This window comes from Netta rufina (genome assembly GCF_964035555.1).
Source record: "Netta rufina genome assembly, chromosome: 1".
Classification (NCBI taxonomy): Eukaryota; Metazoa; Chordata; class Aves; order Anseriformes; family Anatidae; genus Netta; species Netta rufina.
The window spans coordinates 178180572-178200206 of record NC_140123.1 but is presented as its reverse complement, the minus strand read 5'-3'; the positions used below and the strand labels follow the sequence as shown (position 1 = coordinate 178200206).

Here is a 19635-nt window from a genome sequence, read left to right as displayed (position 1 = left end):
GGGCCTGCTCCTGCGGGGGCTCTCCATGGGCCGCAGCCTCCTCCAGGCCACATCCACCTGCTCCACCGGGGGCTCCTCCACCCATGGGGGGGCTGCAGTGTGGAGATCTGCTCCATGTGGGACCCATGGGCTGCAGGGGGACAGCCTGCTCCACCAGGGGCCTCTCCACAGGCTGCAGGGGAACTGCTGCTGTGTGCCTGGAGCACCTCCTGCCCTCCTGCTGCACTGGCCTTGGGGGCTGCAGGGCTGGTTCTTACTCCTCATTCTCCCAGCTGCTGTTGTGCAGCAGTTTTTTCCCTTTCTTTAATCTGCTCTCACAGAGAAGCAAATAACATTGCTTATTGGCTCAGCTCTGGATAGTGGTGGATCCCTTTGGAGCTGGCTGAAACTGGCCCTTGTCTAACATGGGGCAGCTGCTGGGCTCTGCTCACAGAGGCCAGCCCTGCAGCCAGTCCCCCACTACCAAAACCTTGCCACTTAAACCCAGTGCACTGATCTCACCCCAGATTAGGTAAAGTTAACAAGGACAGTCCAAAAATAGCCCCAAGTCCCAGCAGTTTCACTAGATGTTGATGTGTATGCATTTTGTAGCAGGTGCTGAGCATTCTCCCAGTGTCAGACAATAAATCTACTAGAGAGCATTGTTTGCTTTAGTCCTTGATTACTTGATAAAATTAGTTCTCCCTGTTCGTATGTTTTATAGTGTTGGCCAGATGAGAAAGAACTTTTTCAGCCCCAACACACTAGAACATAGAATAATGTTGTTTTCAGGTTTAGAAATCAACAAAAGTTACCTTTAATTTATTTAATCTTTTAACTGAAGATTAAGCGTGTTTGCAATTTTTCCTCACTTCTTTTTCAGGTGGAAATGAGTCCCCTTGAGAATGCCATTGAAGTTTTAGAAAATAAGAACCTACAGCTGAGAACATTGATCAGTCAGTGTCAAACTCGACAGATGCAAAACATTAACCCTCTCACAATGTGTCTAAATGGGGTCATTGATGCAGCAGTTAATGGTGGTGTTGCTAGATACCAAGAGGTAAGCAATTTATTTTGTATTTATTAAAAATCTGTTATATGATAATTTCTTTCTGATTCCTTGTCTATACATATACAGCTTCTCTGTATGAACTGAGGACAGAAACTGTTACATCAATAATACTTTTAATTACAGTTATTTTATGTTTAGCTGATGTTAAATATATGTAACTTTATTGGAACAACTGTTTTTGTGCAGATAGCTCTATAAACACACTCCACTGATGAGCAGATTCACAATCACTTGCATTCTTTAGTGGTTAATGCTTCCCTTTATCATTATTTTGCTTTAGAAACAGTCAGTTCTAACTGTATTGCTATAATATGTACACTCTGAGCCCATGTCCGGAGGTAGTTCTGGCCAACCAGCAGATTTCATTTTCTATTCTCATGTTCTGATTTACAGGACATAGTTCTTGACAACAAATTAATTAATTTCATAGAATTGTATTTATTTATTTATTTATTATATCCTTCTTCTGCTCCTCTCAAGTTTTTGTTTTCTGGAAAAATCTAGTGAGTTGTAAAATGTATTATTCAAAAATATCCAAACTTTTACTTCAATACTAGATTTGTCTCCAAAAGTTGTTCCTGATTATTATGATCTCTAAATCACCTCAAAAAAAAGCTTACATTTTTGGGATGCTATATTTTCATGAAGCTATGTGGGACTGAAACTGCAATAAAAAGAAGGAAGGACTATTTTTTTTCATCTCGGCTTGATCTCTCTGTTTCTCTTACTAGTCTTATGAAATACTTGAATTGACTGCTTGTTCCTTTTCCATTTAAAATGTCAAGTTGAGTAGTTATCCACTTGTGTCAAAGGCTACAAGATTTGGTGTTCAGTCAATAGTGGTAAATTTGATAAAACTGCACCTAAATTAAACGAGAGATTTGAGTCTGCTATAGTATTAGAACCTGTCATTAATACTGCAGCATTATGAAAGCTGCGGGGCTAACGCAAAGCAATACCATGTTTGATGTTTCACAGCTGCCTTTAAACAAAAAGGACAACAAAGCTGTTTAGCATAGCAAAACACCATGAATGTTGTCCCTGGAGCAATAGAATCATGTCAGAGCTATGTCTGGTTTGAATTAGTAGTATCTGAGTTTGGTCAGAGCTAGCTGGGTGTCTCTGCATGGCTCTTCCCATTCTTCAGGAGTGTATTAAAGGTTTTAGCTTGTTCCATTCTTTTTACTGTTCTTAGCTTCAATTCTTGATCTCCTAGGTAGTCTTCACTTTTAGTTTTTGATTCCCTTCTGTCCTTTACCCATTTCTCTCTCTTTCTCTATCTAAAATAGGATATTACACATTTGTGTTTCACCAGTTTGTGTTTTAAATGCCCAAACTGATTGTACTGGCTGTGAGATTTGTGTGTTTTTTTCTTCACCCTTTTCATATTCCCTTTTTAGTCTTTATGTTTTCCTGCTGTTTCGCCATTTCTCACCTCTTTTCTTTCTTCCTTCTTTCCTGGCCTCTGTAAGTGCTTTTCTCTGTCCATATGGTTTGCTTGCGTTAGCCTTTTCCCCTGTACAAAACTCAGTCAGTCTTGGAGCATGTGGTCTTTAAGGTAAGTTTAACTGTGTCTTTACAGATACTTTATTTCCCTTTTGGCAACTTCCCAGCTTTAAAACATAGAAGACCCAGCAAATAATGGATTTTGGCCAGCTACTGCCTTCTTGATTCGTCCCTCTTTTTTTTTTTTTTTTTTTCCTTCTTCTTCTCTCCTGATGGGATAAAAAAGATTCATCTCTAATTACTGTGCACTTGATATTGCATCTGTTAGAAGTACCATTTCTTTCACTGGTTTTGGTACAGAGCAGATCCCAAGAAAATCCAGAGAAGTGATAGTTATGCAAAACCTTTCTGTATGCTAAAAAGCATCAAGTGTGTTTTGTGCCCATTAACACCTCTCAGATTGCACTTTATGCTATAACATATGTTCCTTTAATCTCCTTTGCATATGCTATAAATAGAGTAGAGGCACTTTCATGCTTAATTATTGGAAACCACCAGTTCCAAGGCTGTTACTGGATTTAGTCAAATTCTGGTGGTTTTGCTTTTTTCTCCTAAAATACTGGAGATTTTGCTTAAAGTTAGATTATTACATCTCTGACTCATATTACAGCTCTTGCAGTTTTCTCTCAGCTCAAAACTACTGAGACACCACCTGCTTGATATTGAAAAAATATTAAGATTTTAGATAAGGGAAAAAAATTCAGCTGGCAGAGGTTTGGGGTTTGGGATTTTAGCAAGTATCAGAGGTCTCCTTTCTACAGTTTAGACTTACAAGACTTCATGTTGACTTATCTGCAGTGAGAGGGCCATGTGAAATAAATGTTCTTCACTACAGTATCAGCATTTTCTAGATAGGCCTCAGCACTTCCTTATTATGAGTTGCCACAGCATGAGACTTCGGAACTGTCAGAGGAAGGGGTATATCAATCTCCAGCTCCACCTTTCCCTATGTTTACAAATGATCATGCATAGCAGAGATATTAACAGCTGAAGTTGGATGGAGGGTGGATTTAAGTGAGAGAATCACTAACACAAGTGGAAATCAGAGCACAGAGTAACAACTACCGTCCTCTTAGCTCTGTGGAAAGCAAACTGTGTGTATGTAAGTATGCGAACGGAGACCTTTTGTGACAGATGCACTTCTGAGAAGGTCTGTAAATCTCTCAAAGGAGCATCTGGGGATTTTCTTTATAGAACAGAGCCGAGCAGTGCTGTGAATTCAGTGTAATCCCTTTGCAGTGTAGGATAGGTGCCATGGTAAGGAAGATGCAACCGTGAACATGTTGCATGAACTATGTCCAGGCTACTGCTGGTAGGTAAAATGACTTCAGGGTATTATGGCTGGTGCTATTTAAGCATTGAAGATGGCATGGAAAGTCATGTAAGCTCATTAACATGCCTTGATGTTTATCAGATGTTCCTGTAGTGGAAAAAAGTGTGGCTTTTTGAAATTTTGAAAATTTCATTTTGAAATCACTGAGTTCTTTCAAACCTTAATCATATTAAGAATGAAAAAGATTGTGTCACAGCTCCAATACATGTAACAGCATACAATTATGTGTTGTTCTTAAGGTAGCTTTATATTTAATGGATTGTGAACCTCCTAGTATGAAGACTTCCTGCCTAAATCTTTGCAGTTATTTAAAACTTCTAGATCACAGTAAATGAGGAAGAGATGTTTAGTTTCAACAATGATTTCCAAATCAGGTTTCCAAATTTGATTCATGATCTGTCCAGGATACTGAACAACTGATTGAATTACACATAAAGAATGGATTCATTTTATTTGTTCATACTCCAGCAATGCCAAAATGAATAATTAATTATTTAGCACTATTTAGCATCTTCAATTGTATTGGAAAAGGAACTTTTGTTTCAAAAATACCATGAAGAAAGTGTTGTTTAAAAAAAAGAAGTCTTTTGTTTCTACTCTTTTTACATGACCTTGTGATTTTATTCTCCTTTAGGCATTCTTTATCAAAGAATATGTTTTGAACCATCCAGAGGATGGAGAGAAGATTACGCGCTTGAGAGAGCTGATGCTCGAGCAGGTAAAGTGTGGAAAAAAATGGCTAGGTTGCCTGTTCAGCTGTTCTAGCTAACGTGATATGTCCTCAAATAAAATATTAAATTTCAGAGATTAGTAACTGCTTAGCGGTCTTCAGTATTTTTCTGAATTAGATTCCAAATAGACAGCAACTTCCTATATAAGCAGGTCACGTTAATATATTCTCCCTAGTCCCTTTCATCATCATCTTAATCTATTCAAGCTATTCTAAGTTAGAAGTTGAACAAGAGCCAATTTTTTGTCTTCTGATGATCATGTGCAAATATTTGCACAACGTATTTTACCACTACTACAGAACAGACATTCTCACTAAAAGGTTTGATGGCTTAGCCAAATATTTGTACATTGCAGTTTACCACTAGTACAGAATAGACATTATTTTTACAACAAAGTTTATCATAAGAGCAAAAAGGGAGAAATTCCACACAGTGGAATGCTCTATTCATTATATGTTCTTTGTATTATTACCTCATTTTTCCTATTTACCGTGGTCCTTATATCATGAATATTCCTCTGTACTAACCCTTAGAATTTAAAAATAAGAGTTAGTAAATTCCTATGACAAAATGTGGACTCCCAGCAATTTCAGTTAAAACCTGTCTGGTACACACAGGTGATGTAACAGAAAACACAAAGTATTCAGAAAGGCCAGGCTGGCTTGGTGTGTGGATGCATCAACTGGGATTATAAACTGGGGTCAGTGATGCTGTGCAGCTGCATTGCCCCCGAGAGGCCAACTCAAAACATCGGCAGTAGCTCTCATCCAAAGATATTACAGCACAGTATAACTATTTTGTTTTGATATTAAGATTTATCTGACTCACCATTTAACTGATTCAATATTTTATATTCCTGTGACTAAATTCGAGCAAGATGGGAGTTTTAGCAAGGTTATTCTGAAGCCTGTTGTGCCTTACACTGGGGATATACATAAAGCCACTGCTTACTGAAGTCTCTGTGGAAATGAGATAGAGCAGAGAACAAAGGATTTCACAGAAAATACACTCCAAGGTCTCAGGTGGACGTGGTTATTGCTGTTCTCTTTCATGTTTTTTATGATATCTGTTCTCATTTCATTTAGGGCTTAGGACTGCTACTTTGTACATTTAGCCAGATTTTTCACTACATTATCTGTAGTAGTTTTTAGATTAGAACTGAATTCACATAAGCCAAATCTTTTGGAAAATCAAGTAGTAAAATATGAAGAGGCATAAATCCTCTTGTGTGTCCCTTTTTTTTGTCTTAGGCATGGTTTGATAACAGTTTTCTCAGGGTTGTAAATAAATTATTTTAATACAATATGTATTTCATCTTTTGAACGACCAACATTTATGATACTACTACTAATAAAAAAGTAATGAAAGTGTAAGGAAAACAGATAAAAAAAATATATATTTTCCCCTCTTTCCTGCTGTCTCTTCTGCAGGCACAGATTTTGGAGTTTGGCTTAGCAGTGCATGAGAAGTTCGTGCCCCAGGACATGAGGCCTTTGCACAAAAAGCTGGTGGATCAGTTCTTTGTGATGAAGTCCAGTTTGGGAATACAGGTACATGAGCAGGTGCACAGATGAACCAGGAGACAGTCTAGTTGCGTTAATGGTTTTTAATTTTTCTAAGCAACATATAGTGACATCTTTTGGTTGTTTGTGCACATTACATCTTGTAGTATTACAGTATGACAAAGCAGAGGTAAAGTTCATAAACTTTCAATGCAGTGCAGAGAAAAATATTCATGTTTTACTAAAGGGAAAGTATCATCAACAAAAAGTTAAAATGTTTTTTTTTGTTGTTGTTGGTTTTTTTGCTAATGATGAGGCTGATCTAAAACACAGCTGTAACTATTCAAATGAATATCTGTGTGTCACAAAATACTTAGTGATGTTATGTTCATTGTAACCAGTCTTTTCACACCTTGCAGGAATTTTCTGCATGTGTGCAAGCTAGCCCTATCCATTTCCCAAATGGAAGCCCTCGTGTATGCCGAAATTCAATACCTGTTTCTATGAGTCCAGATGGTGCCCGGGTAATACCACGACGCAGGCAAGTTAAATTAATAAAAGCTGTTAATGTTGTTCCTCATGGAAGATGACCCATAGCGTATTTTGTGTGCACACTTGGAAGTGTGTGCACACATGGAAGATGACCCCTAGAATGTTTTGTGTGCACACTTCCTTCCTCTAAGGTCAGCCCGAAGTATCTTCAGGCATGAATCTTCAGGCTTCTCACTTTCTCTCTTCCCCCTTCTCCCTCACCAATAAATTCAAATTAAATTGTAGAGGTTAATGTCATGTGCTGTTTTCACATGAAAAATGATGATTGGCAACTGCAGTTAACCATTTTGTATTTCATTATTTTCATAATAGTCCCTTGAGTTACCCAGCTGTCAATCGGTATTCATCCTCATCACTGTCATCCCAAGCTTCTGCTGAAGTCAGCAATATCACTGGGCAATCAGAAAGCTCCGATGAAGTTTTTAACATGCAGGTACAAATTATTGTCATTCTTCAAACCATTTTTTTCTTGTGAAGTTACTTATTAAATTAGTGTTTCTATTATTCCATTCAGAAATCTAAAAGTCACTGCTGATACATTTTTAAAACAAATATTTAAACGGGCTGTTAACCTCGTTAAATTACAAAGGACAATTTTTATGTAAATGTTTCTTCCAAACTTGGAGTATGAATTTTTGACCACATTAGTAAGAATCAATTCACTTTGCAAAATTATCTGACCTTATTTAGACATTTCTGTCCAGTAGTCACAGTGACATAATTATTTTAACATATTAATTGTATTTCTATTTATTCAATATTGTACTTAATCATTTTGTGTAGTTACGTTAATGTTCTTTATACTGTTTTGTTGAAAAGCTTCTATAGCAAGTTACTAGTTCTTTATTTTTGGAAAAAAGTTTTAGTGAAATGTATTATAAACTTTTGCTTTCCAAAGTAGTAAGTATGCAGTGATAACACCATCTCTTCTGTGCACAGCCTAGTCCATCTACCTCAAGCCTGAGTTCTACTCATTCTGCTTCACCTAATGTGACCAGTTCTGCTCCATCCAGTGCCAGAGGTCAGTGCTCATCGCCTGTGGTAAACTGAATTAAATGATTCTTGATATGTTGCACAGCTGAATCCTTAAATAACTTTTTGCACAATGTCACCAGACATTGAATTTGGCCTTTTTTTTTTTGAGGAATGAGAATTATTGGTAGCAGAGGATTTCTTTGTCATATATAGCCTTAGAGAACTGAAATGCCTGAATATCAGTGTATGTATTTAATCCCATGACACGTTTATATTGTAGCCTCTCCTCTGTTGTCTGACAAACATAAGCATTCCCGAGATAACTCTTGCCTGTCCCCGAGAGAGAGGCCCTGCAGTGCCATCTACCCTACTCCTTCAGAAACCACACAGGTAGGAAACTTTCTGGGAGGCCCCCAAAAGTGAAGATGACATTAAAGGCACTTGAACTTTGAGCAGATTTTGTCCGCTCACTGCTATGGTACATATATATTTTAATAAATAACAGCTTAGCACACATGAAAGAGGGGTGAAAAGAATGCACTGTACTTGATCAAGTTTCTGCTTCCTTTTATGGGTTTAGATCTGGTTTTGATATTTATTCACTGGAGTGAGAGGTGGAAAGACTTACCAGATCATGTAACATGCTTGTCTAAAACAACAATATTTGTTCAATCTAGAGAAGATCTAAAATGGAAAAACTAGCAGTTATCCTAGCAGTTATCCATGTTGACCTCCCCTTAATCTCTTTGAAATAGCTAATCCATCACAGTGCTAAGCCACTGTGAGATAATAACCCGGTCCATGTGGCAATTCGTATTTTCAGTGGAGTTTCAGAAAATATGTTATGTCACTCCAGAGGAAAGAATGAGTTGAGTTCTTACCTTAAAATTATTGCTACGTAGGTCTGTATACAATCCGTATCTTTTGAATTATCTGAAATGCAAAATGGGCTTGGTGAGCTAGGCAATTTGGAATCCTTATTTCATCTTTTCTTCTGATTGGACCTGCTTTTCTAAAGCAATTTCCTTTAATATAGTCACTATTTCAGTCCACACCATTACACTATGCACATCTTGCTGAAGATGAGAAAGAGGAGAAGTCTATAGTGGAAGTCCCTCTTTTCAACAGTAATTCTCATTTCCACCAGAAGTTTTGCGTCTGATAAAATACGATGTGGTAGCTCAGGATCCTTTATTTTAGACATGGTTTATTGGTTTCTCTTTAGTTGTTGCATTCTTGTCTCTTGCTCCTTGAGTTACTGATTTGTCTGAAGTTTTTCATCTTCTAGTTTAAGCCCTCATGCTACTACCTAAGGGCTTGAGAACTAGTATTGAAGCTTAGCCAGACTTAACAGTCCTCAGTGAGTACTTACTGATATATCTATTGGGCACTTTCTCACTGGTAGTGGAGCCAAACCAGTGTGCAGGAAAGACCAGGAGATGTTCTTTAAATAACGCGGTTTTACAGCTTGCCGCAAAGAAAAATTATCCCGTTTTTGCTCCCAGACTGCAAACTCTTGCTTTGCCAAGTGGAATGTGACTTCTGTTCCCCACTCTACCCGAGATTCGATAAGGGAGGCTGAGGAGCTCGTAGGCCCAGTCCCCACTCACCCAGAAACTCGCCTGGCAGCAAAATCTCCCAATCTGTCTCTACCCTCAGTGTCCCAAGAGAGGGTAAGTAGAAAACTAACTTGCTTGTACAGTGAAGCATGTTTCAAAGATGAGAAGGCCTGACAGTTTCTTTTTGCGCTTTTAACTATAAATGAAGATATATCTTTCTGGGGAAAGGTGCAGTTTCTTCCTCCAGTGCTGTATTTCCTGAGTAGTGATCAGAAGGAAAATTCTGGTTCTCTACATTATGAAGAAATCCTCAGGACAACTGTAAGGAGATATCTTGGAGACAACCACAACTCTCATTAGAATTTAGACGCTCACGTTTTTCCTTGTACTTTCTATTTTTATTCTAACACAAATTAACTTTTACAGTTTGGGTTGGAGCTTCACACTATATTAATGAGGAAAGGACCACCCTTTTTGAATATCTTTGTTATGGCTTAACAAATGTAATTTTCACAATATTTTTTCAACCTGGAAGCATGAGATGTACAGGCAAATTCCTGCTCTTCAAGTCCAAATCTAGTCCTTTCAGGCTGTAGCACCCTCTTTTAAGGAAGTTTGATGGATTGAGTAGAACTGGACCACAGCAGTACTGCATCTGATCCTTCATTGAAACTGCTGCTCAAGGTTCTCTACGTATAGCTACATTCTGTCAGCATCTGTTTCTGATTGCTTTGTGATCTCTGACTGAGCAATTGTATGATGTCTCTCCAGCTTCTTCCATGCTCTGAGGGTGATTGTCTATTGTCATTGACTGGTTCCTTAGTTTTTGTGCTATTCTTCTTCCAACTAGAGCTTTTTGGCTTTCACATTTTTGGTTCTTTTGCATCTCATTATGTTCTTCCATATGGTTTTATATTCCATTGTTTCAGCATGTCTTCATTTCTCTGTAATTCATGCAGCTTTTGCCACTTTTAGCTCCCCCAATTTCAGTTGCTTTTTCAGCTTCTGCTCTTTACCTTCACAACAGAAGACAGACCTCAGCAGTAGCGCTACACTTGCCCACCAAATCCTAAAATACTGCAAACTTGCTACATAGTGAACATTTGATCCACACTAGGCAGGAACATCTGATCGCATTTTCTATCACATTAGAATACACAAATAGTTACACCTCCTCAGTGTAATGGTAACTCCAGGAAAAAAGAAAATGCCTGATCCTGTGTGAAGAGCACAGCACAGATGGGCAAACCTAGTCTATGTCAAAGTCTACCAATACATTCACTTACAAGATGCTTTAAATCAAGTCAAATAGGGCATGGATTCTGTGATTCTGTATTTATTCTTCACTCTGAAACATGGTGCTGCAAAAGATCTACGATGATTGCTCTGGAGATGGGTTTGCCATTGTGTGGAACCACAGTGTAGTGACTCAGCAGCTTGGCACGGGGCCTTCATGAACACTGGGAGGAGGTGTGAGAATAGGGCTTGATAGGTTTGGATTTCACTGATCTTCCCTCAATAAAATTAAAAAAGAAAAAAAAAAAGTAAAATTGGAATTAACTGTATATTATTTACTCCTGTTGTCAGGATAAACTAGTAACCCACTGATTGAATGTTGCCAAAAGAAATAATTAGTGGAATTTTAAAGTAATTTTGTAAATGTTCTGTGACACTTTTAAGTTAATATTCAGAAAAAGAAAGGAAAAACATACCTTGTGGATCAGGTCTTACCCACAAGAGAAGCAAGAATGATACTACTAAAAAGTTAGGGTAGGAAATAATACATTATGATCTTCAAAGGTAACAGCCATAATTTAAATATCTTCAAACACTACACCTTGGCCAGATGCTGATTCTGCAATGAAGTTATTGCAAATCTATCCGTGCACATGTTTAGCACTTCATCAAGTTAACTCACTCGGATATCACTTGAGGAATGAGCCTCGTTTCATCTTGGAGGGAGCAGGAAACTGACAGAGTTCAGTATATGATAATCTTCCCACTGAGTGTGTACAATTTTCAGACAACTAGTCTGTTCGTATACATGTGTTTTTATTAAGCTATTTATGTTCGTAGGTGGTGTTTATCACTCTACCTCCAAGTAGACTTGTGTGGTAGGGATAACAACAAAAATATTTGTTTTCTCAAAGGCTACTCAAATACATTTGCAGTTATACATAAACTGTGCTGTTCTCAATTTACAGAGAATGCTGTTTAATCATGTTGGAGATGGTGCTTTGCCACGAAGTGATTCCAATCTGCCTGGCCCTGACAAAGGTGAGTGGAAATCATAGAATCGTTAAGGTTGGAAAAATCCTCTAAGATCATCTGGCCTGACCATCCCTCTACCACAAATATCACCCTACCACTCTTGGAATCTATGAAAATTCATGTCATGTTCTTGTAGAATGCCAACTCTTGAGCACATAATGTCATCTCCAAGCCTCAAAGCACTAAAGCACGCTAATGTTGTCAAGTTTCAAAGCACTGCCGAAAAGAGGAGTAAATGGTGCCTGTTCGAACTGAGTGAACTCAGAAGGGCCCATGAGTTTAAAGGAAAGGGTGGTGCAGATTGTGTGAGATCTGTCCTTTCACCTGCTTTGTTAGAGTAGTGTAGGGAGTTGAACCCTGTTGAATATGGACTTCTGGAGACTCGGGCAAAGGGAAGCTGAAGTTCCATGGGCAGGATCATGAAGTCTGGTACCTGCAAGTTCCCTTTATCAAACATGTCTCTGTGATTCTGGTTACACTTTGGAAGGGAAAAGATCAATTTCTGTTTGTTTGTTTGTTTGTTTTTTCCTAATCAGAATAAATAAGAAAGAAACCTATGAATTTCAATAACAATATTGCCTTCTATAATTTTTCACATGGGGAAATTCAATATTATTGGCACATTTGTTTTGCCAAGATTTTGTTATGTGCTCTTTTATGCATTTTGTGCTCCATAATTTCATTGTGCTACCCTTTGTTTCACCCTGAATAAAGGCTACAATAAAATAGATGTATTAAAAGCTAACATTTCAAGAGCATACTGTAAATAAGAACTGACGAAGAATCAGATTTTCATCAGTAAGAGTTGATTTTTATAAATATTTGTGTGTCCAAGTTTTGGTGTAAAATGAAGAGTGGAATTATTCATAGGAGTGAAAGATATGAAATAACATGAAAATGTCAAAACTTTTCCATTGGTCTATGCAGCCAAGTACATTACAAAATTGCTAAAATAAAGTATTCTCTCCAGGAGACTTTTTAGCAGTCCAAAGAATTGACTACTAGGGTAACTTAAAAGGAAAAAAATTGGCTTCTCAAGAGATTCAGGCATTTGAAGTACCCAGGCCTGGTGCCAAGTCATTTTTAGGATGAGGGCAAAACCATGCTGCTAGGTGACAGCCTACCATAAAAAGCAAACAGTGAATTGCATACTCTGGCAATAAAAAGGCAAAATGATCCTCTAGAAAACAGACAGATTATTCTGTGCGCTATTCTCAGGGTCAACTGATGTGCAATTATGCTGTAACAATATTGTTACAGATACAGTACAAATAATATATATATATATATATATATATAAAATGTTTTTTGTGTTAAGTCTGGTATAGGCCAGTATAGCATGATTCCAGTCTGTCTGAAAGCCCTTGTTGCTTCTACAATAGCAATAATTGCTAACATGAATTAGCATTCAGCAGCAGCACTTTGCTTTCCACACCATCTTAGTAAATGAGCATGAAGTTCTTCCACGTGGTTCCTCACAAGTGTGACACTAGCAGACAAGAAGGAAACTGTCATGCAAGGCATAAGCTCATGTTACTTCCTGAAAAACCTTTAACTTGGTGGAAGAGGTTTGAGGTTTTAAAGCTCTCAGGTATTCTTCGCCTCTGTTAGTTTGTTTGTCTCATTTTTTGTTTGTTTGTTTTCTTTGGAAGCAGCTTGTTCACCGTTTACAGGATGTGTAAGAAAAATTGCAAATTTTTCGTTCATTTGTGTCCTGTGCATGTTAAATGCCCTTTGTGTCTGTCTTATTCCGTCCAATAGCAGTGGCTCTATGATAACAAGAGTTATCCAGTGTGCTCAGGTGGCCAAGAAGGCCAACAGCATCCTGGCTTGCATAAGAAACATTGTGACCAGCAGGGCTAGGGAGGTGATCGTGCCCCTGTACTTGGCTCTGGTGAGGCCGCACCTTGAGTACTGTGTTCAGTTTTGGGCCCCTCGCTACAAGAAAGACATGGAGGTGCTCGAGCGAGTCCAGAGAAGGGCGACGAAGCTGGTGAGGGGCCTGGAGCACAAGTCCTACGAGGAGCGGCTGAGGGAGCTGGGGTTGTTCAGCCTGGAGAAGAGGAGGCTCAGGGGCGACCTTATCGCTCTCTACAGATACCTTAAAGGAGGCTGTAGAGAGGTGGGGGTTGGTCTGTTCTCCCACGTGCCTGGTGACAGGACGAGGGGGAATGGGCTTAAGTTGCGCCAGGGGAGTTTTAGGTTGGATCTCAGGAAGAAATTCTTTACCGAAAGGGTTGTTAGGCATTGGAACAGGCTGCCCAGGGAAGTGGTGGAGTCACCATTCCTGGAAGTCTTTAAAAGACGTTTAGATGTAGAGCTTAGGGATATGGTTTAGTGGGGACTGTTAGCGTTAGGTCAGAGGTTGGACTCGATGATCTTGAGGTCTCTTCCAACCTAGAAAATTCTGTGATTCTGTGAATTCTGTTCCAAACTTTATGGGGATCATTCAGTTAGAGACATGGAATTTGGTAGAAGTAACACAGATAATACAACAGCCAGTTTTATACATGTCCAGGTGATAGTCAATTTGCAGGCTCCTGGACCACAGATACAGACAGTGTGTATAAATTGTGTTAATCCATAATATTTTAATTTGATTTTGTTCAAACACTTTTACATTTCTTCCCCTCTTCACTCCCTCCGTTTTGCGCCCTTCTTTACATCTTCTTTCACTTCTGAGTTCATAGCCTATGCAGGCAACAAAAGACTGTTAGCACTGAAAGCTTTCTGAGGGATCTTGATTGGAACTTGGTGAGTTCCTTTCTCTAGTCCCTTCTGCATATAAAATGAGTTAATGGAAACAGTTTGTGAATAGGCTGTTCTCTTACACCTAGAAACCTTTAAATAGGAGTCTGGTGCAAAGATAAATTGATGATATTAACAGGCTTCAAGCTTATCTCCCTTTGTGGGAGATTTGCAGTACACCAGAGTGCTATATCAGCTGCTGCTGTCATTGGTGGTCCAAACTGCTATACAATCTCAAACTGACCCAAGGGCCAGATGCGTATGTCAGGCAAACCAGGAGACTGACAGGCTTTGCTTAAGAGCCTTTCAAATGATGATGCAACCACGAGAGCTTTTCAGGCATCCTGTTACAGTTGTTTAACACTTTCACTCTGCATATTTGTACCCTCGCAGAGAAAGGCAAGTAAGAGAGCTTGAATGTGACAGCTAAAAGTGGAGCTGCCTGTGTCAGCTTTTGCATTCTCTTCCAGCTGTAAACACCACTCCCAGCAGCTGGAGCCTGGACAGTGGGAAAGAAGCCAGAAACACATCAGAGAGTGGAAAGCTTATATCTCCTCCTGTACCACCGAGACCTGCACAGACTGGTGAGTTAATGGACATCTCAGGCTAAGCTCCAGTTAAAAAATGATTTACTTGAGTGCTTAGATTCTTTCCGCTCTGACTAACATTTAGCTTCTTGGGCACGTTAGTTTATTATTTGATTACTTACATAGAAGGCTGTAGAACTTCAAGTATTTTCATCTCATTAGGCTTCTTTGTAGCATTCTGTTTCCAGTACTCTGCCTCTTCATTTAATGACTGTGTAGTTTCAGACAGTTCATTCTGGTAACTAGGGAGGATGATCAAATTTAATCTTTTGATCTTATGATAATTAGAGGTTAGCAATCGGAAATGATCATTAAAGAAAAAGAATCTTACCGCATGCACAGCAATCATGAAAGTACGTGAGTTCTGTTCCTATAACCAATTTGCCCTTCAAAAGACTAATTTCCATTTAAAGAAAAGACTTCTTAAGTGGTATTAGAAATATAATTGCTCTCAAGGGGGTGGAAACTTTTTGGAGTTTTAGCCTTATGCCTCAAAGTAAGTACATTTTGTATTATATTTTTTCTTACTTAAAAATACAGAACATAGTTCTTAAGAAAAAAAAAAAGGAGGATGGGAAAAGGGGAGAAGAAAATACTGACTTAATTTGAGTCCTGTATTATTTGGTAGGATGTAAACCAATTTAAAGTGGTATAAAATAAAAGATGGATGCAGAAATTTCTTGTATTTTATTGATTATATGGCAAAATAATCCTGAAAAAAAAATATAAACAGTATCTCTAAGACTATTTGCAACTATTGAGCATATACATAGAGGGAACCAGAGATAATGTTTGTATGTAGAATGATCTCTATCTATTTAAAAAGATTTCTTAATGAAAATTGTAAAGCTGTAATGCTAAGACTGCAGTGAAATCTTTCTGACTTTACAGCATCACCAGCAAGACACATAGCCACTGTTTCCCCTTCTCCTGCTGGCAGATCACCAATGAAGGTACTGTCTTTTTGCAAGTGAATTTCCTTTGTGGGACTGACTGTAGGTGTTGTGAGGTAGATCATATACATTAAATATGTTATTTGGGATTACATCTTTAATTCATTATACTGAATTATATATATTTAGTTCATTATCATATGCCTATTCAAAATCCAAAAAGTAAGTAGTCATAACAATCATAGCAGGTCTGAAGATTTTCAAAACTGCAGGTAAGAAATATAACCTTCGGGCTCTGTAGTGTGTCAGTATCAGACTTCTCACTAACATGTGCAATCAAGCTCACCTGAGTCAGTGGACAAAATGGAGTGTGAGAAATAAATGTAAGAAGTGCCAGCTAGTCCAGAATGCTGTCTCCAACAGTGGCAAAAGGAGATGCCAGTTAAGGAGACACTGTTGTGCAGCCCATTCCTCTTACTCCTCCAGCATCCAGAGCTGTTGCATTAAAGGGTGTTAATCTCTGATCCAGCAATTTTAACACCCAGTGCCTCTGCAGAGCTGTCCAGGGAGGCTGTGTGAGAAGTTGGAAGGAGTTTGAAGCTTGTCGGTAGGAAACACTAGGCACAGCCTGTGAATAAGCATTGGTTCTTCTGTGGAAGCTGGGCGTCCATAGCAACAGGGGCTAAACTGAGCAGGTTTCATTTCTGTTTCAAGATATTTGAAGATAGTGGTACCCGTTTGTTGTGCAACATCTTATTGGTTAGAAAGCCTGACCAGGAAATCTGTCTCCCATGGCACCGGAGGACATGAACACACAGCCTGTGCACACTCCATGAAAACCCCGCTGCTGACAGACTGCACAACACTAGTCTCAGGGATAAACTCTGCCAACCCATTGAAGCTGGGATAATTGTGCAGTTGGAATTACGGGGGTCAGCAACCTAGAAGGAGAGCAAATCAGAGGGTGCGCATCTCCTGGGGGCAAGGGAAGTGGCACCCCAAAAACGCCTCCTTTCCCTCGAGGTCCCTAACCACAAGTCTGCAGTCATTTTTCTGCCTACTGTCCCATGAGCCTGCTGCTTCTTCACTTGTGTTGCTGCAAAGTGGACCAGGTTCAACACAGAGTGATTTTGCTTGACGTCAAGTGCCCATAGTCCCATTGCCATGGTACACTTCTGCTGAAGCGAGTGCTGATGCCAGGTTTTGCACTAGCTGCTTACGAGGAAGCGTGTCAGAGCATTAGGGTGTTGTACAAAAGGCGAGTGGCGACCTGCATTCTTCAATTGACTCAGTACATCTGGTTCTTAGGGGTATCTCAAGCTCATCCTAACCTTTTCTTTAAAGGCCCAGGCAGAATTTAAGCATTTTACAGCCAAACTCTGGAATGAATGCCACCTGGGAGGAGAGGAATGTTGGCCCAGAATACTTGTGAGAGTTGCTGGATCTCGCTTCAGGCATCCATGAGTTTCCAGACACTTTGGGTGTCTAGACTGTTACTCACTGCCGACAGGAGCAGTTTGCAGCGCTGTCAGGAGCTAAGTGCTTACCCCTGCTCAGCTCCTGAATTGAAGCAGGCAGGATTTACGCATATTTGCTCCCGTTCTGAGTGACAAAAGCAAAGCTTCTAAATCTTATCTATAGTCACTTAATCCAAGTGTCAAGTGCTCTTGGAACATGAACCTATTGCATCACTTATTTGAAAACTTTGACCCTGGATATTTGTGTGGATAGGAGTGCAGCTGCAGCTTCCTTACACACAGGGGGACAGAATCTGAAGCAAGTATTTAATAAGCAGCATCCCCACAACATGTGAAATGTTTTCAACATGTACTGAGGTTATAAGAAAACTTGCTCTGTTTTTCTGTAGCTCGAATGGCTCAATCTTTAGCTTTTGTTCCAGTTATTATGTTCTGCCAGAGAAGGCTGTCTTAGTCCAAAACCCACTGATGCAAATGAATATTTTTCCATTGCTTTCAGGGCTCTGCGGATCCAGTCCTAATAACTGAGATTATCTCAACAGAATAAAGTCAGTGCAGCCAGCTCGTACCTTTCTGCCCCTTTTCACTCCCTCCCCTCCTCACCCCTGTTGCATGGCTCACACTTCTCTCACCTAAAGCTGAGCAGCTGGGTGCCAGGCAGTCTAATAAGAACCGGGGTCAGAAATGTGTCTTTGACATGATTTCTCCAGTTCTTTGTTAGTCTGTGCTAGAGACCATTAAATCTAGGTTGTCTCAGGCTGCTCTTGTCAAAATCAGACATGTCGCAAAGCCTTTTCAACTTGTGACGTGTGCTCTAGCATCTGACAGCGTTAGCTGAACTTGCTTTGCTAGGAGAGGACTCCACAGGGTCAGATAGGGCTTTCCTGCCCCTGCCTCTGCTCCTTGTCAGTGCTGTCGTTGGGCCCTCACTTTCCCCACAGACCCGCAGGGCTGCTGGTGTAGCGCCTGCAACCTTTGCCCTCCCCCGGACCCTTGTCCCCAGGGCTGTGGTGGTGTTTGGGGTCATGCAGAGCAGCACGGTGCGTCTGAAGAACACCTGGGAGAGGGGACGGAGGAACTGCAGTGCAAACGCCACGGCCTAAATGTGCTTTTCGTTGCATGACTTAAATAAAAGTTGTGAGAACAGCTTTGGAAAATGGATGTTGAAGAAGAGATCGAAGCATCGGCTCTGAATGCGATGCAAGTCCTGTGTTTTGGCGTTAGGGGGCAGGACACCACTAGGCAGACACGATGTGTGGGTATGTATTGCGCTTAAAGAGCTGAGAAACTCGAGAGTTCGTTTTAAAGGCTTCCAGATTTTTCCAGAGTGTGATGATAATCAGATAACATTTAAATACAGTTTTGCTTCTACTTAAATTAATTACTGGCATGAGCACTGCTTAGGGTGTACTTGGGCACTTCTGAAACTAGCTCATTATTGGTTTCTCACTGGTTCCTAATTAAAACCGAGATGCAGCGCTTTACATCTATCAAACCACGGAACCTGTGCAAATGCCTCTTTGTTTTCAGTCTGGGGGCTGAAATCTCTCCCTGCTTTACCGCGGGTAAATTCTTCTTATGCCCTTTCGTTTGAGCAGGGGTCCGTGCAGTCATTCACGCCGTCTCCAGTGGAGTATCACTCCTCGGGGCTCATATCCAATTCCCCGGTGCTGTCGGGGAGCTACAGCAGCGGCATCTCTTCGCTCAGCCGATGTAGCACGTCGGAGACGTCGGGCTTCGAAAGCCAAGGCAGCGAACAAGCAGTGACTGTCCCGAGCTACAACGTTTCGGAGGAGCCTGTGAGAAAAGAAAGCAAAACCCCGCCACCTTACAGCGTGTACGAGCGGACTTTGAAACGCCCCGTTCCTCTACCTCACAGCCTCTCCATCCCGCCCGCCACAGACCCGCCGGCGCTGCCGCCCAAGCCACAGCTGGTGCGGCCGAACAACCTGGAGAACAGCAGCAGGAGGACTGAGCAGGTTCCCCGGCCCAGGCCTCTGCCGCGAAAAGTGTCTCAGTTATGAGAAGCCACTTTTTTTGTATTTAATCTCAACCAATCCGTGACCGTTTAGGAAATGGTATTTTTTAAAAAATGGTAAAATGCGTTTAGTTAGGCACTTTAATGTTTTGCCTACTTTTTCTTTTCAATAATTTTTAAATGCTTGTTAATATTATGTTGCACATTTTTAAATGAAATTACTAACTTAGGTTGCCAGATATTGCAGGAAGCATGAATGAGAGGCTTTTTTTTTTTTTTTTTTTTTACTTTCATGGTGGTGAATACTGATAAATGCTTTTATTTGTACTTTGTTTTTATTTAAAAAATTGAATCTAAAACCCTACAATTCTCATCTGAGCTAGCTGAATGCTTCTTACAAAACACAGAATATACTGACTGGACCTTTACTACTAGAAATAAATGCACGCTTTCTAACCAAGTGTAGTCTGT

At 39.9% G+C, this 19635-nt stretch overlaps 1 protein-coding gene across 2 annotated transcripts in view; it reads left to right on the top strand.

Annotated features, from left to right (window-relative positions):
- The window catches only part of DOCK4 (dedicator of cytokinesis 4), a gene marked incomplete at its 5' end in the record, with an annotated part of 247303 nt that extends 228029 nt beyond the window's left edge, over positions 1-19274 (top strand). For both annotated transcript variants that reach the window (XM_084306308.1, XM_084306307.1), the window contains 11 exons: positions 863-1039; positions 4525-4608; positions 6052-6171; positions 6543-6664; positions 6988-7108; positions 7615-7696; positions 7931-8040; positions 11414-11486; positions 14699-14812; positions 15707-15768; positions 18785-19274. In XM_084306308.1, the coding sequence (XP_084162434.1) occupies positions 863-1039; positions 4525-4608; positions 6052-6171; positions 6543-6664; positions 6988-7108; positions 7615-7696; positions 7931-8040; positions 11414-11486; positions 14699-14812; positions 15707-15768; positions 18785-19210 (1491 nt within the window). In that variant the 3' untranslated portion in view covers positions 19211-19274. The remainder of the gene's footprint in view (positions 1-862; positions 1040-4524; positions 4609-6051; positions 6172-6542; positions 6665-6987; positions 7109-7614; positions 7697-7930; positions 8041-11413; positions 11487-14698; positions 14813-15706; positions 15769-18784) is intronic.
- Positions 19275-19635: the final 361 nt, after the last annotated feature.